At 38.4% G+C, this 27,784-nt stretch overlaps 5 protein-coding genes and 1 pseudogene across 12 annotated transcripts; 1 reads left to right on the top strand and 5 right to left on the bottom strand.

Moving 5' to 3' along the window:
• Positions 1-1,503: 1,503 nt before the first annotated feature.
• Positions 1,504-3,399, bottom strand: LOC117617518. Its single transcript, XM_034346925.1, has one exon. It carries the CDS (start codon positions 3,397-3,399, stop codon positions 1,504-1,506), a length of 1,896 nt encoding a protein of 631 aa, XP_034202816.1.
• A 2,059-nt stretch (positions 3,400-5,458) lies between these two features.
• Positions 5,459-6,297, bottom strand: LOC117635680. Its single transcript, XM_034370023.1, has one exon. It carries the CDS (start codon positions 6,032-6,034, stop codon positions 5,618-5,620), a length of 417 nt encoding a protein of 138 aa, XP_034225914.1. The 5' UTR covers positions 6,035-6,297; the 3' UTR covers positions 5,459-5,617.
• A 1,108-nt stretch (positions 6,298-7,405) lies between these two features.
• On the bottom strand, positions 7,406-7,813 carry LOC117617512. The gene has a single exon (XM_034346915.1). The coding sequence runs from the start codon at positions 7,811-7,813 to the stop codon at positions 7,406-7,408; it is 408 nt and encodes a 135-aa protein (XP_034202806.1).
• A 2,585-nt stretch (positions 7,814-10,398) lies between these two features.
• Positions 10,399-13,492, bottom strand: LOC117635667 (lipid phosphate phosphatase 2-like). Of its 2 annotated transcripts, none has more exons than XM_034370005.1 (8): positions 13,149-13,492; positions 12,319-12,545; positions 12,113-12,200; positions 11,900-12,009; positions 11,682-11,775; positions 11,275-11,463; positions 11,114-11,173; positions 10,399-10,896 (listed from the first exon to the last, which is right to left on the bottom strand). In XM_034370005.1, the coding sequence occupies exons 2-8, from the start codon at positions 12,532-12,534 to the stop codon at positions 10,679-10,681; spliced, it is 975 nt and encodes a 324-aa protein (XP_034225896.1). In that variant the 5' UTR covers positions 12,535-12,545; positions 13,149-13,492; the 3' UTR covers positions 10,399-10,678. The 2 variants fall into 2 exon arrangements, with proteins under 2 accessions (XP_034225896.1, XP_034225901.1); XM_034370010.1 differs by having other exon boundaries at positions 11,900-11,958.
• A 1,952-nt stretch (positions 13,493-15,444) lies between these two features.
• LOC117617506 lies at positions 15,445-17,706 on the top strand (annotated as a pseudogene).
• A 1,550-nt stretch (positions 17,707-19,256) lies between these two features.
• Positions 19,257-22,445, bottom strand: LOC117616092 (lipid phosphate phosphatase 2-like). Of its 7 annotated transcripts, none has more exons than XM_034345301.1 (9): positions 22,384-22,445; positions 21,737-21,815; positions 21,114-21,338; positions 20,822-20,909; positions 20,601-20,710; positions 20,205-20,295; positions 19,897-20,085; positions 19,756-19,815; positions 19,257-19,674 (listed from the first exon to the last, which is right to left on the bottom strand). In XM_034345301.1, the coding sequence occupies exons 2-9, from the start codon at positions 21,794-21,796 to the stop codon at positions 19,466-19,468; spliced, it is 1,032 nt and encodes a 343-aa protein (XP_034201192.1). In that variant the 5' UTR covers positions 21,797-21,815; positions 22,384-22,445; the 3' UTR covers positions 19,257-19,465. The 7 variants fall into 7 exon arrangements, with proteins under 7 accessions (XP_034201192.1, XP_034201196.1, XP_034201190.1 ...); XM_034345305.1 differs by having other exon boundaries at positions 21,114-21,335; positions 22,384-22,402; XM_034345299.1 differs by lacking the exon at positions 22,384-22,445 and adding an exon at positions 21,945-22,343.
• Between the last annotated feature and the right edge of the window lie 5,339 nt (positions 22,446-27,784).

Below are 27,784 nucleotides of genomic sequence, written 5' to 3'. Positions count from 1 at the left end.
AAAGGAAATTCAGTCACAACGATGACTCAATGAGCTTGGTAATAACGTCGTAGCTTTCTCGCAAAAATGACAAGGGCCAAAATGAGCTTATCCAATTTTGGGTAGCGAGTCTCTGCATCGAGGAGAGCTTTTGACGTATAGAATATCGAATGTTGGGCCCCAAGTTCTTCTCGGATGAGAGCTGAGCTGGTGGCCGAGTTGGACACTGCCAGGTACACGAACAAGCCTTTACCAGGAACTGGTTTCGAGAGCAGGGGAGGTGAAGTAAGGTAGGTCTTTAGACTCTGGAAAGCTACTTCGCACTCCTCGTCCCACTTGTCTTTTTGCCCATTCTTCAGAGCTTTGAAGAATGGTTTGCACTTGTCGGTAGACTTCGAGAGGAATCGGTTGAGAGCTGCTGCTCTGCCCGTCAGACTTTGTATTTCCTTCACTGTGGAAGGTGACTTCATCTCGAGAATGGCTTTAATTTGGCTTGGGTGTGCCTCGATACCTCATTGTGTGACTAAGTACCCCAGGAATCGGCCGGATGATACACCGAACGTGCATTTACTTAGATTCAGCTTCATGCGGTATTGGCAGAGCAGGCTGAATGCCTCGGCGAGGTTTTTGAGGTGGTGACCACGCGAACATAGGTGGTCAGCTCCACATTCTCGTCTGGGCTTAGGCGCGAGCCGATCTGCGCTTTTTTGTCTGGCTGGTTAGGATCGAGGGGTACTAACTCAACGTCTTTCTCAGACTTCTAACCTTTTTCAAGGGATCCTTCCGGACGGATTCCCTCCTCTCGATCCTTCTTGTTTGGATTCTGGCGCTAGCCGATCTGCGCTCCTTTGTCTGGCTGGTTAGGATCGAAGGGTACTAACTCAACGTCTTCCTCAGGCTTCCAACCTTCCTCAAGGGAGCCTTCCGGGCGGATTCCATCATCTCGATCCTTCTTGCTTGGATTTTGGCGTGAGCTGATCTGCGCTTCTTTGTCTGGCTGGCCAAGATCAGGGGGTACTAACTCGATGCATCCTCAGGCTTCCAACCCTTTTAAGGGGAGTCTTCCGGGAGAATTCCCTCGTCTTGGTCCTGGCTCATTAATTGCTATTGTGGGGTAACAGCTCCCTTGTCATTCGAGCTTGCTTGTTTGCTGGGAGCGCTTCGTGCCTCGTTAGCAGCTTGCATTACTGGTGTGAACTGCAACTGCTTGCTCTTCTTGAGCACTTGGGCTGTGCATCTTCTTGCCATGGCTTGGTCACTATTGATCTGCCCGATTCCGCCTCCAGGGATGGGATACCGAATCTTCTGGTGCAGAGCAGATGTGATGGCCTCGATCTTGCTGATCCACGGTCGGCCCAAGATTCCATTGTAGGGGGAGATCTCGTTGATGACCATGAAGGTTTGCGAGCAGAGCACTAGGGGTGAGTGGACGTCAAGGTCGATCGTTCCAACAGTGATTGATGTGGCCCCATTGAAGCCGGTAAGCGACCTGGCAAGTTTGCTAATCTTGGGTTCCAATCCCATCTATTGGATGACAGATAGTTGCAGGATGTTAGCGGCGCTGCCCTCATCCACATGAATTCGCTCGATCACAGCTTGTTCAATCTGAATGCAGATGACTAGCGCGTCATTATGCGGTAGGTCAAGCCCGATCAAGTCCTTCTTCTGGAAACCAATGATGGGTGTATCCACCATGACTGGTACTCCTGTTGTGACTTGGGAGACATAAGTCGCCTGCGCGATCTTCCTCTTGCGCTCCTTGGTGGTCAGCCCGGACTCCCGGGAGTCAGCTAGAATGGTGTTGATTCGAATGACCTTTTGGGGAGGCTCCTTGGCAGCCGCATCACGATCCTCGATCTGTTGGATGGCCTTCTTTGCTACGAATTCTGTGCAATGACCTTCTCTGACCAGCTCCTCAAGATGCCTTTTCCAAGCGTTGCAGTTGTTGGTGTAATGTCCGTGCTCCGCGTGGAATGCGCAGTATTTACTGATGTCCCTTTTAGAGGGGTCTTCCTTCATGGGTGGCTGTCTCCTCACCCACGACTTGTCCTTCACTTGAGCCAGGATCTGATGAATTGGGATAGCGAACTCAGTAAAGGTCCCTATTTCTGAGCTTCCCTCTCGGGGCCGCGATCTGCGCTTATCTCGGGCTCTTTGCTCGAACTGGTTGCTCTTTTGGCTTGCCTGCTTCGTCGGGTGATCAACGTGCTTGCTGGCTTTCTTTGCGGCGATTCGATCATCGTCCCAAAGTGCGTAGCGTTCTGCCGTCGCGAACACTTCTGCCAAGGTTTGACTTGGTGTTATGGTCAGCTCCCGGTATAGCTCGTGCTCGGTTGGCAAGCCCTTCTTGAAAGCTGAGGATGCAACTTGGTCATTGCATCCTATGATGTTAGCCTTTTCAGCCTTGAACCGTCTTAGGTAGTCTCGTAGAGACTCATCTGGCTTCTTGCGCAGGTTGAATAGATGGTCCGCATGCTTTCTGACCGTCTTGTAGGAGGTGTACTCCTTTGTGAAGATGAGGGCCAACTCCTTGAAGTTTCCTATCGACGCGGACGGTAGAGTGTGGAACCAGTCTTGAGCTGCTCCTCGCAGGGTCATCGAGAACACTTTGCACATTAGGGCATCGTCTGCCTTGTACAGGATCATGGCGCTCTTGAAGTGCCTCAAATGGCTCTCAGGGGCAGAGTCTCCCTTGAATGGAGTGATGGATGGCGTTGTGAACCGCTTCGGTGGAGGAGCTCGTTCCACTTTGTCAGTAAAGGGCAAGCAGTCAACTCGATCAATTTTCTTGTGCAGGGCCTCCTCCGTGCTTCCTTTAAGTTGGAGAGCTTGGAGTCGGTCATTTACTAGCTTCTCGACGTCCTCTGCTCGCAGGACTAAAGTCTCGGGCCGGCGTCTTCGGTGCCTCGAGCGCGACTGGCTAACTTCTTCCTCAGTTCCCAAGGGTTGATCCCCTTTGGTGTTCTGCCCGTGGGGTAGATTAGGGGATTGAGCTTGTAAGGATTCCTCTACATCTTGTCTCCGCGTGTTGGTCCTCGAGAAGGTTGGTGGGCGTCGATCATCATCTTCTGCCCGCAAGGAGGGTCGCTCAGGTCGACATCTTTGGTGTCTCGAGCGTGACTGGCTAACTCCTTCCTCGGTTCCCAAGGGTCGATCCCCTTCTGTGCCCTGCCAGTAGTGCAAATTAGGAGATTGAGCTTGTGAGGATTCTTCTACAACTTGCTGCCTAGTGTTGGCCCTCGAGCGGGTTGGTGGGCGTCGGTCGTTGCTCTCGTCACGCGACTGCTCACGAACTCGAGCTCCTTGTGGGCCCAAGCGGGCGTGGACATTAGATTGTAGGCCTAGCCTCTTGAGCACATTGGTCCTTGGTCCTAGCCTCGAACGGCTTAGAATTACGGCTCGCGACTGCCTGCATCTCATCTGCTCGATCTCGATCTCTCCTTTGCCGGTTTGCCCTTGTCTGACCAGCCTGGGACCTCTCGAACTGCTCGCCGGCGTGCTAGTGTGCCCTCCTCTCCTCGTCACTAGGTCCAAGGTTTGGGCCTTGATTCAAGTTTATCTGCCTGAGTAGCTGGCCGATCAGGTTGTTCTGATAATCTACCTTTTGTGTGAGTTGATTGACCCGTGAGTTGAGGTCTACCTGACTGCGCGGGTCAAGTAGAGTGTTGTGCATCGGGCCCAACGATATATGGGCTAGGGCTCCATTAGACGCGTACACAGGTGCATATGTCAAGTGTGATTACAGAGGAGGGAGAGAATGGATCTGCTCCAAGACTTGGACGACGTTGGAGTAGCCATAGGGCTGCGCAGCAAATTCGGTAGTTGAGTGGTGTGGCTGCTGCTGTGCTCCGATGGCAGGACAGCGAGGCAGAGCAGCTCCGGTAATCGGCGCTGGCAACTGAAAGGTTGTGAAGGTCCCAAGGTCATGTGGCGGCTGTTCTGCAATTCCGGCAGCTGAAGGCGGCTGCAAAGCACTAGAGGACAACTGCAAGGCGTTGGCAGCCACGATTCTGTGCGGTTGCATTGAGGTTTCCACCACGAAACCATGAGATGGGCCCATCGTGGTGGCGTTACTCTTCGTACGTCTTGTATCAACCATAGTTGTTTGAAAAAATGTGTAAAAGATGGATTTGGAGCACACTTTGAATATATCTCGCGCTCTCAATGAAAGCACCAATTTGTGGGATCAAATTTCCCCACGAGAATATTCGCCCAAGATTCCTTCATCTTCTCTGCCTCTCTTTCTCCCTGCAAAACAGATCGGAGTAAAAGGACAACACCCCGGGGGTGTTGGCCAAAGGCCCTCCGATGCATAAGTTAGGTAGGGTAATTCAAGGAAAACCGGGTGGCCGGAGCCGTGTGTGGTGGCCGGAGCCTTGTGTGAGAGAGAGAAAGAGAGGAGGTGGCTAGGATTTTTGAGAAATAATTTCTGAAGGAATTTAGGCGTACTTTAACTTTTGTGTGTGGCCATCTTTTTATAGTGGTCTCAGAGGATAGAGTTTCAGAGGAATAATTCCGTAGATGGAAAGGAATTATTCCTCCCCAATTTGGAATTGATTTGATTAATTAGGGATTTGATTTATTATGGTAAATCAAATCCTTAATTGTGGTAGGTATCAATTCAATTCCTAATTTAATTAGGTAACTCCTCATTTAATTCGGAATTGTGGTAGGAATCAAATCAATTCTCGACCCAATTAGGTAATATTCTATTTAATTGGGTAATCCCCAATTAAATTGAAGAATTCCCAATTATGTTAAATAATCCTCAAATAGAAGGAATTATTTGACCTAGGATTTTGATTTAATTAGGTTTCCACAATTGTGAAGTGGAAAAAGTGCCAGAAAAGTCAAAAGTGCTTTCACAAATTAACCAGAAGGTAAATATTCATGGATGGATGGATAGGGTAAAGGTTTCACACGAGAGGTTACGACTGAGTTCTTGCTTGTAACCCAGCTGCTTCAAGCGAGTGTTAGCCTTGTTCTTCTTCCATGTTATATGTCCTTGTTGGGGTTGCCTTCTGATCAGTTTCAGATTGAAAGACTTAGATTTTTTTGGGGGTGATGAATTTCAGAACTAATTCGCCTCTGAAACTGAAAGTGAAGCTGTGTGTTTTAAGAAATAGCTAGCTAACAGTCAAACAGCTGCATAAAGCTTAAACCCACGCCAAAATTATTGGTGGGTGGGAGGTGGGCACATCAGAGACACATTGCTTTTCAGGACCTTTTACTTGTCATAAATTGATCTGATTGAAGTCCGCACACGCACCTACTTTTCTTAATTTTGGTATTCGTCTCTATAATTGTTAGTTACCCTGTCTCTCTCCAATCACAACGATCACTCAATGCGTTCACTTTGCGCTGAAATTTCAGAAAATGGATCGATCATTCATGATATTGATTTTAATCTGAAAGTTATCTCCTAGCATGGAATTTAATTCTGAAAATATAAAAATCATAGGTAGGCACATACCAAAAATTTCAATCACTTAAAAGAAGTTGAAAATATATATCACATGAGTACAAAATTTTTACAATTCCAAACTTTGTAGCTACAGCATCAAGTGATTAACTATGGTAACACTGAAATTGAAACTGCATATATATTGTCACACAATTATTTGAAGTTGCTTGTGCTTCAATTCTCAATCAATAATTGGCGAGAAGCAGCCAATCTCTTGTAAATCTCCAAAACCAATCTACCATCAACTTCCTCCCCACAAGAAGCAATTGAAATCTGGTCTTGAGCTTTCGCAACCTTCTTCCCCGAAACCCTTCCTACACTCGCAGCGTTGCCGGCAATCCGATACATCATGTCAACGTAAGCATCGTGGAACTTTGCCAAGAGCTTAATTGGGGAGAGAAACTTCATCAGTCTGAGCTTTGGTATGGCGCTTCTGAGCTTCCAAACCCGTCTGGTAGTTTTGGTGCCATTGGCTCCGCCAAGCCTTGTGACTCTCATCTTCTTCTTGGTGTCACCATTCAGCCTTTGGTACTTTCTCCTTCTCCAATACCTCTTCAAGTTGTCGTAGTGCGTAGTCGGAACAATCTCCATTTCAATTGATTTCTACTATTACTGTGTTTTTGAGTTTTGATTGAGAGAAGTGTGTGAAGAGAAGAAGTGAGAGAGGGTATATATATAGGAGGAGGAGAAGAATTTGGGTGGGAAGTCAAAATGGGTGCCCAATGAATGAAGGCTTGGTCTTATGGTTTATTCCGGGAATGAGAATATCAGAGGATATGTGAGAGATTAGTGAGTTTTGAAGTGTACTTGGTCAATATTGTCTGTTTGACTTCAAATTTAAGGCTAGTCTTTTAATGATTGAATAAGAGTGGTGATTTCCCCATTCCAATTTTATCCACTTACACTCCATTTTATAACTAAGAAAAGGAGTGTAAGTGGATAAAATTGGAGTGGGGAAATCATTACCCTTGAATAATTAAGTTTGATCAAGTATTCTTATACGAAATCCAATCCATGGTATAATATGCTATCACAAAAACAAACAAAAAAACGTATAAAACATAAACAAATACGCAACACATTTCCATATACCAAGAACAAATACTAGCGTAGGGTTTATATCTTTGCTGGACCAGGAGGATCCTTTCCTTGGTTTTGTTTGGCCTTGTGCTGGTGCAGTGGTGCAGCCTGCACGGCTTTCCTATATTCTTTAGGATCATCATAAATCTAAATAGACTCAAAGAAACCTCAGTACAACACATGTCTTTATACTCTATACAAAATAATCTTAATCGAACATTCCGTTTAAGTGTGACGGTTACTGTTGGAAAATTCATAATTTGGTCCTGTTGTTGGAGCTCCTCTCCCTTGGGCCAAAAGAGACACTACATCACGGGCCTTAGGCGTATGGGCCAAATTTTATTTTTTGTCTCAGAAGGTCCCACTTCTTATCGACCACAAATTCTGACCATCACATCTTTAAACTGCGTCTGCATGCATTCGCTTTGTACATGTTTTTTGACTCGCACGGGCAAACCGCATAGTCAAAGATTTTCTTCTGGATGGTTTATACATATAGGAGGGGAGGAGGCTTGTTTACATACCTTAATATTGACTTTTTTGGGTCAATACCTTAATATTGACTTTTTTTTGTCAATCCCTTAATATTGACTTTAATCACAAAATTATCTCCAAACATGTAATTAAATTATGAAAACATAAAAATTATAGTGGCATACGAAAAATTTCAACAACTTATTGACTTCAGTACTCGAAAGGATCCCATCCCATGAGTACAAAATTTGTACAGTTCCAAACTTTGTAGTTACAACAACATGCCCCGTGAGCTACTACTTCAGGGAATGAAGAAACAGCGCTAGCTAGAGCCAATCTGATAAATCAATGGAAATAAAATTATAAAAGAATTTGATTACACAAATATTTGAAGAAGCTGATTTTGCTTCAATAATCAATCAATAATTGGCGAGAAGCAGCCAATCTCTTGTATATTTCCAAAACCAATCTACCATCAACTTCCTCCCCACAAGAAGCAATTGAAATCTGGTCTTGAGCTTTCGCAACCTTCTTCCCCGAAACCCTTCCGACACTCGCAGCGTTGCCGGCCATCCAATACATCATGTCAACGTAAGCATCGTGGAACTTTGTCAAGAGCTTAAGTGGGGAGACAAACTTCATCAGCCTGAGCTTTGGCATGGCGCTTCTGAGCTTCCAAATCCTTCTGGTAGTTTTGGCTCCGCCAAGCCTTGTGACCCTCATCTTCTTCTTGGTGTCTCCATTGAGCCTCTGGTACCTTCTCCTTCTCCAGTACCTCTTCAAGTTGTCGTAGTATGCAACGGGAGCAATCTCCATCTTTCTTTTTTATTAGGTCAAGAAATGGCTTCAAATTAAGAAAAGATGTTTTGAGTATTGAGACAAGTGTGAGAAGAGAGGAGGTAAGGGGGGTTTATATAGGAGGAGAGGAAATGGTGCTAGGTCAAAATGGGGGTGGCATTGAATATGTGAGACGAGTGAGTTTTCAATTGTAGTTGGTCAATATTGTCTGTCTGACCAGGCAAAGAGGCGAATGTTGTAGCAAATTGAATAATAAGTTTGATTAAGTACGCTTTTACTAAATCCAATTCATGGTATATTATTATGCTTAAATTGATTAATAAGTCCAAATCCATAATTTAGGGTCTAATGCTCCAACTCTGACTTGAATAGGACTCTTCCGTACATACCAACAAAAAGGTGCTTAAGTGCTGGGAAATTAGGTGATCATTAGTCCATCACCAAACCAACTTTTTGTGCTATCTATCCAAATCTAAATGCCATTCATAGTTCATACTATGCAGAAGAAATTAATTCATAGTTCATATTATTCAATATTCTTCAGCTGCCACGTGCAAGGCAAAATAAAAAACATCAATTCTGTCGCAATAATTCTTAAGGGATACAGCTTATCTTTTCCCCTATAAGGAGATACTCTTCTTTCTTGCAAATTAAAGTTTGACACATATACAAAAATAATTCATAAAAACGAAAACTTAGGCACACATGTTACATTACTATATTGATAGAAATGCGTGAACTTGTCCTACTTACATGATACAAGGGGAGTATTTTCCATTCTTAAGGTGCTTGATGATAGACAGTTGCAGAGTTTTGTGAATTCTAGTTTAAAAGTACTTGTTATCTTGTTGTCCTTTTTTTTCTGTTGTTTTATTTTGAGTGCTGCTAAACGAACCTTAAAATTAACTAAGTACATCCTACTACCAAACTATTTCTTGAATTACTAATTTACCCTAATATAAAATGACCAAAAAGGATATACTGAATTGTGAAACAAATGTAATTTTAATAAGTACACCCTACCCACCATATTCAACCAAATTGAACTTTGTTTTGGGTTTGTTTGTTAACCTCAATAATATAAAAAATGAATGATTAGGGAGGGACCAACCATAAAGCCAAGCTAGATTAACAAATGTGTCCAGAGATGGGTAAGTTAAGAATGGATCTTGTACTATAAGACAACCATCACAATGTCTGTCTGATTCATATAGAATTGTAGAATTAATGACAATGATGATATTTCTTCTGAAAACTTTTCAAATAGAAGAAAAAATATGAGTCCTAGACTTGTGACTCCGCATACAAAAAAAGGTTCCAACCAACCATTTGCATTTGATTCTGAATTTGAATGAGGTTTCAGCCAACCAAGGCCAACAACGCTGCAAATTTAAGGGCAACACTACAGTGTGATTCCCAGTTACTCCACTTCACACTGTATAAAAATCCTTGGCCGCCAAATGAACATGTTTATGCTTGTTCTCAACTTTAAATCTGGAGCTTGAATTGATCTGGCATCAAACAAGTAATATGATTAAAAATAATAATGTAAAGGTGGAGCCAAGATCAATAGATACCATTTAATTGAAGGTACTAAATAAACATTGGATAGTCTAACCTTGTGATCAAGCATATCACTGTATCACTGATGCCCGATTCTTCAATATATATATACATAGTTGTTTTAAGTTTTTATAATGGTGTATTAGGATGTAATTGGGGTATTTTTGGTAGTTAAATAAGGTAAACTTAGTTAATTTTATATTTTAATTTAAATATTATGGTGTACTTAGATCATAAGGTGTACTCAGTTAATTTTAGGGTTCGTTTAGCAGCACTCTTTATTTTTAGGGAGTTGATTTCTCCACTTACACTCCCTTTTGCTTTTATTATTTTTTGATCAGTTTGTTCTTTCTCTTTCCTATTCTATCCTTACTCTACATTAATTTCCTTTTTTTTTCACTTTTATATTATTTCTTTTTCTTTATGCTTAATTTTCCAACTTACACTCCATTTTCAGTATTAAAGGGGGAAAAAAATTTAATTTCTTACTTGATTAATGGAAAAAAAAAATTACTGAAAATGAAGTGCAAGTTGGAAAATTAAGTCTAAAGAAAAAAAACTAATATAAAATTGAAGTAAAAAAGAAATTAATGTAGGATAAAGGTAAAATAGAAAAGAAAAAGAACAAAATTGACTAAAAAGTAAAAGGGAGTATAAGTAAAGAAAAGGGGGGTCAAAAAATTATATACCTATTTTTAAATCAAACTTTTTTCTTAACAAATCGAAATGGGAAGATTCTTCCTTCATTCAGGGTCTTTTTCAGAAGATGGCCTGTCCATTCAACCAGGCATTGGGCCACCGCCACCATTCTTCTGGACGTGCACACGTGTGTCACCTTGTTGGCCCGGGGCCAGCTGTAGGACCCTGAGGTTTGCTTATTGACCAACCCTAAATTCTGGAAGTGTGAAATGTGAAAGCGGCTGGTAGGCACCAGGGAGTGTGGATGAAGGAAATCCTGGGTTCTGTTCTGTCTTCGGTTTCTTCTCCTTTGTCTGAACCCTGAGGATTGTTTAATTTCATTTAATTTTGAACGTGGCTGCTTCTAGAAAAGAATAATATCATTCAAACATAGCTATACATAATACATGTCACTTCAAAATATAAGATCATAGCCAGCCATATACCAGTATAAAAGAAAAGGGAACAGAAGCAATGTAATATGAACTCCTCAAAACACCTACAAAATAAATCAATTAATCGAACTCAAGAAAAAAAGGATGGTCCAAATTTCATCTGCATTCTGAGATCTGTGTATGAAATTCACACGGCGTCGATCCTAAAATATGAACACCTGATCACTAACTCTATTCTTCTCTACAGTCAGCCTACACTCAAGTGTCTCCCACTTTCCCGCCCATTCAGAATGGGGTTTGTGTCTCCACTATAGCCTCGTGATGTTTCAACACCATGCTGAGACTGGATGTATATACTCTCAAGCTCTGTTTGCTGCACACTGAGACTATTGGCATTGGGAGACAAGGCCTCATCGCGATTTTGAGACTCTGCCAGCATCTGAAAGTACGCATGAGGTCCCCAACCTGCCCATCCAACATAAACAGAAAACAATCTTGAGAACAATGCCCGTGGACTATTAAAATGCACAGAAAAACTTAGTTTCATTGAAAGAAAAAAAAAAAAAAACACTCACGGACTACGTAGAAATAGAAAACCTTAGCTATGAAAACACAGAGTTACACAAAACGAAAGGGAAGCTACATAGTGATAACATTAAGAAAGGAACTCTTAGGTACATACCGTCTGTGTCATACGGAGGTGGAAAGAATTGCAGGTAACAAAATGAAGCAATGGTGATTCCTGCACAATATATATATATAAAAGAAAGAATGAAAAACTTGACAAACATTTTTGTTTTTCTCAAAAAATCATGCCAATGATGCCATAAGCTGACAAGGTACCTATAAGCCCGCCAGCAAAAACATCTTGCCAATGATGCCAATAGTCATCAACTCGAGAAACTGCTACCATTGCCGCAAGAAGTAATGGTAGAAAGACAATACAGAGCTTTGCAACATGTCCTCTACGATCAAACACCCTAACTTTCCCTGATAGATACCATGCAATGAAACCAAGACCTGCAAAGGACCCTGCATGTTGACAACCAGATTTACGTTTGGGCTAATTTCTGGTTTTACAGATAAATCAAGATAAAGTGCAAATGAGAAAACAATACAAAGTCAAACATATGCAGATAAACTAAAGAAACTAGATAGTCAGCATACAACTCTCCCTTAGAGGACATTAAGCACATCCCTAATCTCTAATCCTTTGATGTACAGTTTTCCAGAAATATCAAACTGCTTACATGAAGTATGCCCGCTGGGGAAGCTTTTGTGTCCTTCCTTAATGACACTCTTGCTTCCAGTACACATGACATTCTTTGTGATTGGATCAAACATCTGGACATGGATCAATTGTATGTCAATGTATGTATAAGCAAGCATGACCAAGAACTGAAAAATGCCAAGTTTATGTCAAGAAAAGATCAAAATATATAAGAATTCTATGCACTGGAAGGCCTACCCCTTTGCCATCAGGGAAACAACGCCAAAAGAAGTCTGGACGAGGTCGACCAACACCATCTTTGATTGCATCAGTTAAAACAGCGGTTATAAAGATGGAAAATAGAAGGCCTGAATGAGCAATGGAATTGTTATTGAAAGACTACGACATGCAAACACCATTCACCAATGCAACAATCACGAAAAATAACAAACAAAAAAGGGAGAAAATTACCTAAAATGGCGTGGTGCAGATCATAGACATCCTTTCGGATGAAGTAGTAAACAAGAATGACAGCAAGTGGCAACAGTACTGCAATTATCTGTTAGAAGTGAAAAGTAAAGTTTTTGCCTCATCTATACAAAAGTGAGACTCATGCAATGTTCAGATTTCTGCAAATTTTCTCAGCATGACATTGTTTTCTCAAAACCAAAACGTACCGGAACACCCCAGAAGGGAACTGTATTGTCTTTCAATGGGTATTTCAGGTCTGTCATCATGTCCTCTCCAACAAAGCGGTGAAAAGGTTCTATCAAGTTCAAACCCAGATCTATCGCCGCAAGAACCAGTAGAATCAGCCAGTCATGCATATGAATCCTCAATACCTTTACTCCATGAGATCTTACAGTGTGAGAACCCAACTGAATTTCTGGCATTTTTTGACTAACTGGAAAAGGAAAGAATAAAACCACTGTAAGTTGATGGAAATGATGCTGGAAATTGGAGCATAAAAACACTCAAAATAACGACAACAAAAAGAGGGAAAGGGGGAGTCGGCAACATTACAGTAACAAATTAGAAAAGTGTACAAATTTATGTAGATATCCTGTAACTGTGCCCACTCACTGAAACATGTACTCTTAATCTCACTTGGCAACTCAAATCAAGGGAAAACTCAATCTCATGGCCTCAGGTTCATCCGCACAAGAATATATTGATACGACATAGAAATGAATAAAACAATAAAATTTATGCAGAGGTGAAGAAGAGGGAAAAGAAACGCTCGCACAAATATAATGTAACTCAACATTTCGGCTTGGTCGATTTGAGTTTTTCCAATTTCTTTTATTTTCCTTAATTTAAACGTAGGCTTAAACCCAACATTAGGGGAAAACGCAGAAAACGAAAGAAAAAATAAACTACAATAAGATGCACATACATAAACATCGAATTCCATACATGCAGAGTAAAAAAAACAAAATGAACAATTCTTAACGAAAGCATACATTGTGCATAAAAATTTACAAAACTAAAAGAGAGAGAGACATACGTGTAAATTTCGTATGATCGAGTGAGTCTCTGAGAGAGAGAGAGAGAGAGAGCGGGCAGGTTTTGGGTTCGATTTTAAGGTGGCAGGAGAGTGGATTTTGGTGAAGAAGAGCGAAACAGAGGGGCTGAAATGGAAAGCCGCGTGAAGCGGAAAAAATAACAACGGAGTCGTCAATTTGGTTTGGGTGCAGTGCAGTGGATCACCGACTCCCTACAGTAGAGATACAGAAGAGTAGGAAGAAGAAATGAAGAAAAAAATTTGGAATTTATTTGGGGTTTTATATTTTGTCTCTCACTAAAAGAGACAAAACGCGGCTTGTTTGCTTTGCTGATTGCTGGCTGGGGACGGCGGATGGTGACATAAATCTAAATTTCAAAGCGATCAAAAGTAATGTACAATTCATTGTAAATTACTTCTTATTTATCAGAAAACAAAAAACAAAACAAAAAACTAATAATAGCATGCTTAGGCGTGAATTTAGCCTCATAATTTGCAATTCATTAAAATCTCAATCTACTACAAATTAGTTGGGATTCAAATGAAAATATCCAGGCTTCCACAAAAGCTTCTTGTATTACCGGCAAAAAGAAAAATGACGCGGTTTCTAAAATATTTGTTAATGGCCTATACTGTTGCTATGACCCGAACCAATTGCAGGAGACCGCGTAGCCGTAGGTGGGCTGGGTTACATATACATCGACCCGATCAGACTCGATAACCCCGGAGATCGGTAGAGAGCCTCCCAGTTGGAACTTGACAAGAAAGAAGGTGAGTGGAGCCCGGGCACCCAAAATACCGATCCGACTACGATGGTGTCGTAGGGCTAGAAGTACATTGATGATGGGCATCGAATAAATCACTCCATTAATCTGATCAATAGCCTGGCGATGGAAAGAGATCAGTTAATGCACCTCCCATCCCATGCCACATATCACTTCGCCACCTAATCCCAGTCAGAGAAGCATGGCGATCAGAAGCGGGGCATTTAATGTAACTCACATCAGAGGAAGGGGAGAGGAAAATATCTTCTTCAGTATCTTTGTCTCTCCTTCTCCCCCTATAAATACCCATCATCTATCTCTGAATAAAGGTAATAAATATTCTCACCTTGAAAACCCAACATCAATTCTCTCCAACTTTTCTACTATTTTTGACTTAACCATCAGAGGAGGTTCAACTGGGATCTACCACGGAAATGACTTCACCCCGGGGATCAGGTATAGGCCCAGTCCTTAACCCACGTACTAGATATACTATACCCGAGAAGGATACTCAGTTTACAATATTAACCTTCAAACTTCTATTAATATACCGTATGTTAACATTTTTTTAACATGGGATTTAATTTCTTGATAAATCTTTTCTTTTTCAATTTCCATTTTGAGCTAAGGCATTCTTTTTGTAAGTATTCACCCTCCCTCGCCACTTGATCTAACTTGAAATTTTTATAAAACTTTATTTCTTTTTGGTTGCTTGAGACTTTTTAAAATAGTTTTTCTATTTAAATCCCGTACTTCTCTTTGTTCACCCAAACTTCTAATTCAAAATTTCATAATTTTTAAGAAAATCCATTTCCTTCCCAAAATTTCACAATTTTTTTTTCCAAGTTTGTTGTTATGGCATCCCCTCGTATGGCTGTAATTGTCTTAATGGTAATGGACACTGCAGTGACATAAAAAAAGTCTAGTAACATAAATGTTTTAAAAGGTTAAATTCTGCTAATGGACACTTCATTGACATATTTATTTATTCTTTGTTTAGGTTGTTGATCATGCTCATCGTCCTTTACTCAAGTTTCTTTTTCTTCGTACATGTGAACTATATTGTGGCTTTATTAGATTATGGATATTCAAAATTGAGATTAGTGTTTGTGAAGAGAAGATGAAAGTATAGTAGGTTTTTTGGATTGAAAGAGAAAGTAATCTGGTAATAGGGTGTAAAAGAGTTTGTGTTTTTTTAAAACTTAATATGAAGAATAGTAGGGTGTGTGTATAAATGTATTAGGGTTAAGTACTTAGTTTGATGACCTTTTTTGTCTTTTTACATAATAATAAAAATTAAAGTTTAATAATTTAAGTATTTGAGTGAACAAAAAAAAATATGAAATTTAAATAGAAAAACTCTTTTTATAATTTGCTCTTTGCCCTTTAAAAGGGTTGTGTGATGCACAAAACAAAACATACAAACAGAATTTAAAAAAGATGAAAGATTGGTCGTAGGCCACTAGCCAGAGGGAGGCAATAAAACTCCTTTGACTCTCTCGCAACCCAAATGGGATTGAAACGTGCAAAAAGCAATGTGTTTTTCAAGTGAATATGAGCTCTTTTCGGTGCTTAAATTGTCCCTTGAGGGCATGTTTGGTATGGCTCACTAAAAGGGACTGTGCTATATTGGACCTGAAGCCCATGTTTGGTTAGCAAGAGGACTAACTTAAATGGGATAGTAGAGCCCAACAGTAAAAAAAACGCCTCACTCGTTCTCCTTATACAGAGAAGCTCAAAATGGGTTCGCAAAATAAGCCTTCGCTATATTGAACACGCCTCTCTCCAGTTCGCGACTCCATCTTTGCGACTCCACCTCTCCTTCGTTCAACATCGACTCATCTTCTTCGAATCTTGACGCAGGTAAGTTTTTCTGGTCTTTCCCTTTGGACACCTCTTTTATTCCTTCTTCCATCTCTTTGATATTTGCAAATCTCCTCAACAATTTTGACTGTGCTCTGAGAATCTCTCCTTCCTTTTCTCTGTTATTTTCTTCTTCTCTTCTCTAATTTTCATAGAATCTGTAGTGACATATATATACATGATGTTAATTGGCAATTAATTTGCAATTGGGTATTTCAGAAAACCTAGAAATTCAGAAGTAGAGTAGACTTTTGGCATGAATCTTGACCCAGGTAGTGAAAGTTTGGGTATAGCTGTTTGTGTGGTTTTGCTTTGGTTATTGTCAAAGCTCTGGTTGCTGTCAAAGTCTGGGTATAGCTCTGGTTATTGTCAAAGCTCTGGTTATTGTTATCATAAACTCTCTCTCTTCACAAATCATGCGATCATAACAGAATTAATGGTTTGAAATTGTTCTGAATGATCTGGAATAGTATGTTTCTTTTAAGCCCTCTCGTGTCAAGCATATGGATTTTTGTCATTCATCTTGTTTTCTCATGGTAGAGCACAAAGTTGCATTTAGTTTCCTACAATTTTCACATCAGCACTAGCTGAATTATTTTTTAATTGTAAATTGTTCCAGGTGGCGGACAATTTCTATAGACCCGATTTGAAGAAAGCAGCTCTTGCCAGGGTAAGTGTTGGTCACAGGAGTCTCAAGGTCTCCAAGTCTGGTGTCAAGAAGAGGAATAGGCAGGTTGTCAAGACCCCTGGTAGGAACAAGTTTTTTTTTTTCTTCTTCCAATGTATTAATTTTTGAGAACCGATGATTGCTTCTGTACTTAACATAGCTCTGACTGCAAACTGGATTTCCATCGCTTGTTAATCTAATTTTCAGTTCCAAAAGATAAAAAGAAAATTATTGAATTTGTAGTTTAAAGATGTTTTAATTTTAAACATAAGTAAGAATGAACCCATCTACTTCAATTGAAGTGGAACAAAACTTATGTGTGATATATCTGTCTTATGTTTTAAAGTCATTATGTTGCAGGGAGCTGCTTCATTATGAGCTTGTTTACAATTATTCAGGATCCAAGCATGTAATTTTCCACCTATTAACTAATATGTTTTGTGGCCTGTTGCTTATTTTTCTCGTGCTGCAAATATGTAACTCTTAGCTTTGAACGTGACTAGATCACAGAATCGTTGAAAAGATGTGGCATCTCTGAAAGCTCAACTTATGTGCTTGCCACTTATTTTAATTCTTCTTCTGATGAGGTAAGATCATTTTGAAAGTTGTAGTAGATCAAGCATTGCATTGCTTCAGGATATCAGAAAATGTTAGCCATTTTGACTTTAATAATTTTTGTTGAATACTAGATTGAACAAAAAGCAGTAGAGAAACTATCAACAAAGAGCAGTAGAGAAACTATCAATGGAAAAGAGATTGACTTGGAGGAGTTGGGAGGTAGATTAGACCAAGCCCAAATACAAAAGGTACACTCTTGATCACTTTTCTAACTACACTCTTGATCACTTTTCTAACGGCAATTAGTTTTGTTCTGATTTTGTCTAGTTAGTGATCATCAGCTCTCGTAATTTTCAGCACTATAAGATAACTAGCGTGGAACTAGGGATATCTTCTGTTGCTGATGCCATTACTTGATGGATTGCCTATCGTGATGCCTTGTGAGAAGAATGAGGTTCATGTTCTGGGAATTTAGAGCTTCATTTGAAGGTGGCCAAGGAAACAGAAAACCTGTAGCTTACTATTCTTGTTTTAGCAATTTCAATTGTCCAGTGTTATATGTAAGTATACTTGTAGGCAAAGGTGAAATTTGGAAAACGTGATTATGCTACCTATACCCAGCAATGAACCAATGACAAAATTTGCTTGAAATTGTGGTACTAGTTTAGTTGTGAGATTGCTTGTATGAGAAAAATTCAATTGTTGATCATTATTGGTTTCTTGGATAGTTGTAGACTTACATATCTATTAGTGGGGAAGATGCGTCATCTTTCTACTATGTTCATTTGGTGTTTTTAGTTTTACTTTTCCAAGTTCAGAGAGATATGATTTCCCATTTTATATTTATCTCTAGAGGACTTTGGAAACTTTTGCCCTTTTAATGAGAAAGGGAAGCTCCCTGTTTGTTTTTTATCACCAAATTTTGCTGAGGATTGATTTGGTAATACTATGCTCTAATATGTAGTTTTCAGAAATGTCTTAGTCATAGAGTTTCGGATGCAACTCTTGTTTAAATCCTAATTCTAGTTTACCAGGTTAAATGCAAGATATAAAGAATGTTTGCCTATATTTTTGTCACAATTTTCTGAGTTATCTATTTTATCCTCAGCCAACATATTTTGGTATAATAACATAATATCACATGGTAAAGATTCAATTAATTAAATTCTTTTTGTTTGCATACAAATAAAGATTAAATCATGCATAAAATTGGTGGAATTTATAATTTTAACAACAAATAAAAAGCCTTTGGTTTGGAGGAAAGAAATGTACATGTCAATTTGGTAATTATAATAACAAAATAAATTACATTAATTATTTAAAAATTATTAATTTTAAATATTAAAATAATTATTTTTTAGTCCGACACAGTACCAAACATAGGTCTTCACTATTTTTACAATCCAGTTTCTTAGTCCGACGCAGCACCAAACATAGGTCAGTACTTAGTCCAGCTTAGGCCAATCCGAGCTAATCCGAGACAGTCCTAGGATTTAGTCCAGTCCATGACAGTCCGCCGTGCCAAACGACCCCTGAATATTTAAATTGTCCCTAATATTTTTTGCCAAGTCTTTGTCAACAATCTCTTTATATATCTATCCATCTCCAAAATCCATATTCTTTTCTTGTTCAATCATCTTTGTACTTTACCTTTACTATTTTACACAGGTAAAGGAACGGAGTTAGGTGGCAACAGACCATTTGTGGATTAGAAGATAAACAAGATTAGATTAAAACTTAAATCAAATTACAAGACAAGCTAGTGGCAATTTGGAGCCTCATAATTGTTGGTATTTAATAAATAAATGGATGGAAGAAACCAAGAAATTGGATCGGTCCATGTTCATATGGAAATGTTTAATTGGCAGTGGGTGAACAGCTCAGAAAGCAACTATAACGTTGAATAATGGAGACCTAATCAGGGCATGCCAACTAAACTTTAACTATCATGGGGTCAAAGGTCCAAGGATTAGCTGATTAGCATGTCTTATTATTAATATAATTATTACAAGCTTACAGCTGATGTTTTCTTCCATCACTGTTACTAATAATTTGCCTATCCCAGTAGTAGCTAACTCAAACAGGCGGTACTCAGTACCGTAGAGACTACAGATCACTTCCCAGATACCGTACTATACTCTATTCTTTATACTTTCATTTCCTACATTACGTGACATTGTATCGTTCTTCATAATAAAAAATTGCATAGTTTGATCCAAGGAAGTATTGTCAGGCCAACCAGAACAACACAACCAGGCATTGTGCAAGTGTGGCTTCATTCTGTGGTTCCAAGAAATATAAAGCATGCATGAATGGATTCACAGAACTATCAATATCAAACTAAGCTCTGTATATGGTGCTAAAACTAACTTCTAGTCTACACTGTTTGTTGTCTTTCAACTGGTATCTACATATTCCAAGCAAGCAACACGCGGACCTAAACAAAGCAACAACATGTACAAAAAATATCACTTCGCCCCTGATTCTATTTCATCCAGCCTAATGCTTGTATAGCGGTCTGCGGATAATGCTGCAAATGGATCCCCATTTTGCCTACGTCGTTCATTCACATTCTGAGCCCCCATCACCTGCACACTAAGTGCATTCACAGGACTGGCCGCATGTGTATTGCTCCGCGTCTCCTCCAATGCTTTGAAATATGCATAAGGACCCCATCCTGAATTCAAAAGAATATTTAGGAAAACTGAACTATCTAATTCAGTTCTAAAAGAAATGCAAGGAGGAAAAATTATGCAACCTTCATCATTAAAAGGGGAAGGGAAGAATTGCCGGTAACAAAATGCAGCCACAACAAGTCCTGCAAAATATGAACCATGTATAAAGCTCTAACATTCTTACAATTAAAGTATTAGAGAAAAGAGATCGCGAATGAACAGACCTAAAAGGCCTCCGGCAAACACGTCCTGCCAATGATGCCAATAGTCATCTACTCTAGAAATGCCAACAAGAGATGCAGCAAGTAGAGGAAGGAAGACAATGCACAATTTTGCCACGTGCCCTTTCCGATCAAATGCTTTAATCTTTCCACATAAGTACAATGAGAGAAAGCCTAAACCTGCAAAGGACCCTGCAGAGCAATGCTAAACTGTATCAGATTAATGGATTTATTATAGGCTGCCTTTTGTAGAAGTAAAAGGATCCGAATTGAATGAAACAGTGTATAATGGTGCAGGAAGCATTTCTTACATGAAGCATGACCACTTGGGAAACTCTTATGTCCTTCCTTTATGTCACTATCCTTACCATGGCACAGTACACCTCCCCACTGATCATAAACCTACCAGTAGTGAAAAATAGATAAAGATCAAAATCAACGCAACTCATATTCCCATATATAAATGAAATTTTTTGAGTGTTATGTTTGTGCCCACATCACACAACAGCTTCCTAACATACGATTAGGTGGCCAAAACTCTAACCTCCTTTACTTTAGATCTCTTGAAATGTCAATTAGTAGCATTAGTCAACAGGCAAAGAAACAGAAAAAGTTGATGCCAAAACCCCAGTCTAATGTGGATTTATCTAAAGAAAATGAACTCCCGGATTTAAGGCTAACAAGGATTTGGAACCAATGGAACATACATCTTTTCCATCAGGAAAGCAACGCCAAAAGAAATCTGGTCGAGGCCGGCCAACCGCATTTTTAATTGCATCCGTGACAACCCCAGTAATCAGCACAGCAAATAAGAGGCCTGCTCTAGTAGATAGATATATAACCAAATTAATGCATAGAGACATTAGTAAATAAAAGGGTTTCAAGTTGAATAAAAATTAAAGGAAAGACAAAAAAGCAATTGGATTACCTAGAGTGCTGTGGTGCAGATCATAGACATCTTTCCTACGTGCATAGAACAAAACGAAAACGGCAATAGGCAACAAAACTGCATACATCTGAGCATCAATAGAAGAATCAATCTCATTAACCATAGCACTATATACTCGCAGCTATCAAATATACATACAACTAAATGAAACAATGCTCAGACAGAAAATAAGAAAAAATTATCATTGTAAAATGACTGGCATAGGATCTTAAAGCAGAAGTTCTTTCTTCGAAAATGGAAGTAGGACTAAAAGAAGAAGGGGAAAACTTACAGGGACAGCCCACACAGGCACTGTGTTCCCTTTCATGGGATATTTAAGGTCTGTCATCATATCCTTTCCCACAAAACGGTGGAAGGGTTGAATGATGAACAAGATGACCTCTATAACTGCAAGAAGCAGCAGTATAAGCCAATCATGCATGTGATTCTTTGCAAGTGCAGCTCCATGAGATTTGATTGTGTGAGTTCCCAGTTCAATTTCTGTGGTTCTGCTCTGCTAGAACAAACAAACTGATGACTTCATTTGGTCCACTACAAACACTTCTCAATAAAGATGCCTTGGCAAAGAGGCAATATTGATTTGGAGAACGATATTTCTAAAACTACATCCACAGATGAAGAAAAAGAGCAACTGCAAAGAAGTGTACAACTTCCAGTTCCAAATGCTTTCTTTTTTTATTCTTTTCCCTTCTTTGCAGAACATAATTCCAAAAGAGTAAAACTTGTTAATAATTTTAAAAATAATAATAACCAAAACTCAATAAAGTGAAAATCTGCCAAAAGGGGCATGAGAGTGATGACAGTGTAAATTCAAATTATAATTTGGTAGTTGCTAGCCCAATGCAATAAACAAACATAAACCAAAAAAGCAAAAAGTATTTTCAATTTACCAACCTGAAAGATACTCCGGAAATTCCAAAAAGAACAAAGGGATCCCAGATTCCTCCAAGCCATAATGAATAAACCCAGAAACCTACACGTACGGTTGTCAAGTTTCAAACACAAAAACCAGACATGTACAACAGAAGTGAACACACAGAAAGTGATGCAGGATATATAAGACCACAATTCACAACCCAAAAAGAAAGAAGAGAAGCATAACCTTATCACAAACAGGAAAAAGAAAAAGAGCAAAAGTAGTGAATTGAATTCAAAGCAGTGAGGTATAGTTACAATGAGGCAATGAATCAGAATTGAAAAAACAAAAGTGGGAAAAGACGTGTCAGCAACTTGGTCTCTGTTTTACCCTTAAAAAAAGAAGACTTTCGAATTTTTTAAGCAACAAAATGTGAGAGTGCTTCGCAGGAAAATTTGAAATGGGGAATTGAAACCCCCAGTGGCAGTGCCAAAATTTTCTTCTTGCTGCCAAATGCCAATTGTAATCAAAGTTTTGAATTATAAAATGGGGTTGGCGCCGCGGACGGTTAAGATTTGTTGGATCAACGTTAACAACAATGTTGGAGGTTGTAGAGAAAGAGAGAGAGTCCTAAAACACTAAAAATTGTGTGAATTTGAACGAGGCTGGAGGATGAGATAACGACCTCGTCTTTGTTTCTGTGTTCAAAGGCGGGGTCAAGTCTTCAAACTGATCACTCAGCTGCCGTCCGATCTGTTGACTGCATGTGGGCATTTAACCTTGTGGGGCCTCGCTTAGGAATGTGATGGTTGGTTTTGCTTGGAATGTTACGCCGTCGTTTTGATGAATAATTACACAAAGAGAATCGTGGATGACAGTTGTGCGTAACATGGCCTTTAATCCGGCGGAGGGAAGTTGGTACGACGGTTACCTTCAGTTGGCGGGATGATTTGTCATTCACAACAATCATATGGGACAATTTTGTCTTTTCTTATGCTCATCCAACTAGGTCTCAGATTAAGATTGATGACTATAAGATGACATGGTTGTAATTTGCAAACAATTCAAAAAAAAACAGCAGCTTTTCTTCCTTTGTTTTCCAAAATAATAAAAGTACAAATCCTTTTGATTTCTTTAAATATCTAGTTCTGACTTTATGAGGGCTTTCTAGAAAAACTTGTATGAAATGGAGAGAGCACTGTTTGCTATCTTCAACTAATCACAAACTGCCATCTGAAAAAATTATCATACATAGCATACAATGATTAACCTGAATAACAAAATAGTATTATCCTCGTTTTACAAAGTGTTTCTCCTAACAAGGCCCCATTTCGTGATCAAGATTAGACATGATAGGACTAGACTTCAATTCTTGGATTTGATTGGCTGGGACCATACTATACATTCACGAATCATATCCACTGCTTGGTGCAACACCGGACTGGACTGGACATTAGAAAATAATTTTATAAAACAAAGAGAAAATTCAAAAAATAAAAAATAAAAAATCTTCATGGTCCTTAATTCATATTTGGGATTTGAATTCAAGGCCCATATCCGGTTCGAGACATATTTAAATTCATTAAAAAATAACTAGAACTCATATCCATGTAATTGAAAATATCCAATCCAATTCAACCTACCAAACAAGACTTAATGAGTTTCTTGAACACAACAATGCCGACACTTTTGAATTCCTAAGTCGTTTCATTACTATCAGACCCAAAAAATTGTCGTTTTATTGTTATTCTCATTATTTTTGGCCTCTTCTTCGTCATTGATTTCATTTCTTGAATGTCCTCTATTGTCTGTTTCATAATTTGTTCATCAATTTGACTGTAGCCTCAAGCTTGTGGAGTTTAGACTGGCTGGCTGCGCACAATATGGTTTAAAATAGATCGCAAATCTATTTTTCGTAGCTGCGTTCCTTCATTTAGTGGCAGACAACCTCACAACTTACAAGTTAAGCTTCATCAATCTGCATGCAAATTAAACTGTACACGTACAAATAAATTTGGAGCCGTAGTTGTGGACTATGACTCGGGTTACAGGGTTAGATATTAGGCAGGGGAAATTACTTACTATCTCCGTTTGATAGTCTATTTTTTATATCTCTCTCTTTACGTAACTACGACTTAAATGTCTATTTTTTATATCTCTCTTTACGTAACTACGACTTAAATAAAAAAATAATTAGACATGAATAGGTAAGTATTTTTTTCCACCAACACACCCATTGTAATTAAAAAACATCCATTCCAATTTCCAACAACTATAATGATTAAGGAAAAGAAACCAAATTAAAATGACATTTACCAGCATTGACACCGACTGCCACCAACTCCTCATCCGACTGATCTCAACCCTCAAACTCTTAAAATAAAAATTATTATAGTATTTATAATCATGCTCTTTATTTTTTAGCTAAAATTTAGCTAAAAACACACAAAATTTTCAACTATGCATAAAATAAAGAGATATTTAGTGATATACCCATTTCTAGCACTAATATTATAAATATACCCTACACAATTGAATTCCTATAAACAAACCCAAAAAAAACCCAAAAAATGATAGCTAGCCTTATTGAATTTAATATTGATTATTAAATTACTTTGATGCACTATTGAGTGCTTTGGGTATTTTTATGAGATTTTGGGGTTGGGCTTGTTTTAAGAAATTGATGGCAGGTTTGTAATTTATAAGAAGTTAAAAGCTTTTTTGTTATGTTGTAAATGGGTTTTGGGTGTGTTTCTAAAGTCCATTTTATATAGGGTATTTTTATAATTTGGACCCCCATATTGGGTATAATAGTGAATCTCCCTAAAATAAAACAGCATTAAATTATATTATAAGGAGCCACTAGGAGTCATTTCTCTCTTCTTAAATTTAGGAGCTCTTCGATGTTTTCCTACTTTAGGAGGTGGATAAGGAGTACGATTGAAGTTGTATTTTTCCAATTCCTCCCTAAAATTTGTCTAAGAAGATGATTTAATGAGTCTATTATGAATGCTCTAATGCTAGATGATCACTTCTTAATTCCAAGAAAATATATTTAATGAGCGACGAGGTATACATTTTCCTCTCACGAGTCACAACTAATTTATTTTTGGGAGATTCACTATTATACCCAATATGGGGGCCCAAATTATAAAAATACCCTATATAAAATGGAATTTAGAAACACACCCAAAGCCCATTTACAACATAACAAAAAAGCTTTTAACTTCTTATAAATTACAAAACTGCCATCAATTTCTTAAAACAAGCCTAACCCCAAAATCTCATAAAAATACCCAAAGCACTCAATAGGGCATCAAAGTAATTTAATAATCAATATTAAATTCAATAAGGCTAGCTATCATTTTTTGGGTTTTTTTGGGTTTGTTTATAGGAATTCAATTGTGTAGGGTTTATTTATAATATTAGTGCTAGAAATGGGTATATCACTAAATATCTCTTTATTTTTTCTAATTCTCCAATAATTACACGGTTGTTATACTAAGGGATTCCACGTGAGCACCTTTTCACCCATCATTATTATCAGCTTCATCTTCATCTCCAATTCAAAGAATAGTACTCTATATACTAACTAGGAATATTTTCTTTGTCCTGACCTGATTAAGTGGAGTCAAATATCTAGATCATAGCTTGGTCCACCCACCCACTCTCCAGCTCCACTAGCACCCGATGGGATTTGCTGCAAAATTTGGTTCACAATTTGAGAACCAAATTGAGATTAGACAACTACAAACTAATGTACAAAATGGATTTTATGCAGAGAGAGAGAGAGAGAGAGAGAGAGAGAGAGAGAGAGAGAGAGAGAAATCAAACTGTTTGGGCCAAATCGTTTTCATCAAGGGGCGGCCCAGTTCGGTTTATTCCTTCTATGGGTCAAAATAATCGAGGATCAGATAGAATTTGGGCCTTTTGACATCAGAGGAGCTGGCCCAATCCATTTTATAGGAATAAAATAAAGCCTGCGATGCAAATGGGGTTTAAGGATAAAAGAATTGGCGTCGTCATGATCAGCATTACGTCAATTCGCTTCTTAAAAATTCTGCTTGGAGACTGAAAATTGAGATTGCTTGCTGCCGGCGATTGTAAGGAAAAGAATGGAAAGGAAAGGAAAGAAGACAAGTTGGAAATCGAGGTGGCTCTTTTGTAAGCTTTGACGACATCTCGGTCTTCTGAAATTAAAAATACAGAAAATACCAGAATAATGCTTTGCCGCAGTATGCTGCTGCTCAGGCTGTTGAGCACTGGAGCTGTTTCCTAAAGTGGTCCCCAATCTCCACAATTGGAGATTATGTGTCTCTTAAAGACCCTACTGTTGGATCATTGAACCAAACCCCTACCCTTCACTCTAATCCATCTCTTGTACACCATTTTTTCAGCACAGCCTACACGTTTTCTTTTCTCATGCTTTTTCTAGAGGTTTCCTTCCTTTTTTTACATTTACGTCATATTAAGTGACACTGTATCAAATACAAGATGTAAAGTACAAATTGGACGCATAAATGTAAGTTAGGCTAGTTGGTTAAAATAGCGTGCCTTCTCACACTGATATTCAAACCTTCATTACTGGTACATTATAATAAATTTAAAGTATCGTCATTGTCAAAAAAAAATAAAATAAACTGATAGCGCCGTTGTTTATGCTCATCCTTTGGGCCTTGTTGTCCTTATCACGTAACCGCCTCGTAGGATTAGCAAACCCATCTTGCACAATTTCTGATGGACATACCACTTCCTAAGACCAATGGCAAGATCCACATTGGTCTCTGCGTCTGCGCGTATGAAATCCTGATTTTCAGCAAGAGTTTTTAATTTTTTTTAATTCATTGATAATTTTGTACCTTCAAGCAATGAATTACTGCGTCATTTCATCGTGTAAATGCGGTGTATGCCATCACATCCATTTTTTTTTTCTTTCCATTTCAGTGAATATGCCGTCACATCACATCCTTCGCAAAAAAGTAAAAAGATGAATAATAATTTTACAAGTCATCAGTGGAATTGCTTTTAAAAATTACGAGCTTATTTAAAAGTCTGGCTCAAGAACGATATGCAATATTTAGGTAAGCAATATTCGTGAGAAGTTTGCCCCTAGACGCCAAAAGGAATTGAATTTGTTATCTTTTTCAATAAGAGCATGCGAATTGGGACGAATAACTTTCATTTCATGTCAGCTAGCAACATATCAATGACTTTTTCTGCGTCAATACCTAAATTATTAGTGTAGCAGCTATCTTATCCCTTAGCAATTAGCTTAAATCTAAAAGGGCAAAAAACAAAGCATGATTAGGTGGTTTCATTCTGAATGTTGCATACGTCGTGGTCCTATGCCGTTTGGGAGATCATCTACCCTCCAACTTTAGCTTAACTTGTATAATCTATATATATATATATATATATATATAACAGTCTCAATTTCTTGGACCACAAGAGTCCAAGAGATCAGTATGATAAAACAAAAATAAGAGAATGGTAAAACATTCAAAATACCAGAAAATGTCATTTGTTAATGCAAATATTAAGAATTGAAATTATTAATTAAATGAGGATAATATGATAAATTCACACTTTTTCATATTAAAAAAATTAAAATTAAAAGAAAAATCATATAATGGATACCTATTATCTTTTTTAATTCTACAATAAATTTAAAATTTTTGAAAAAAACCTCTCGCAAGCGCAGAAGCACGTGCGGAGAGGCTAATTTATTTAAACTTTCTTTCTTATCAAATATACTAGCCTCTTGACACACGCTCATACATGTGCCAATTGGTTTTCTTTTTCATTTTATTTTTAGAATTAAGAAAAGATAATATGGGTAGTTGTCTATATATATAAAGCAAAAGGCAGAGAATGGTGAAACATTCAAAATACCAGAAAATGCCCTTAGTTAATTCAAACATTAAGAATTGAAATTATTAAATAAATATGAATAATATGGTAAATTCACATTTTTTATATTAAAAAATAAATAAATAAATAATCAGATAATAGGTCCTGCTTTTATGAAACATAACTACCCATGTTATCTTTTCTCAATTCTAAAAATAGAATAAAAAATGAAAAAT

The sequence above is a fragment of the Prunus dulcis genome, chromosome 1 (genome assembly GCF_902201215.1).
Source record: "Prunus dulcis chromosome 1, ALMONDv2, whole genome shotgun sequence".
Lineage (NCBI taxonomy): Eukaryota > Viridiplantae > Streptophyta > Magnoliopsida > Rosales > Rosaceae > Prunus > Prunus dulcis.
Note: the sequence above shows the minus strand (reverse complement) of the source record. Positions and strands in the feature narration are given on the sequence as shown.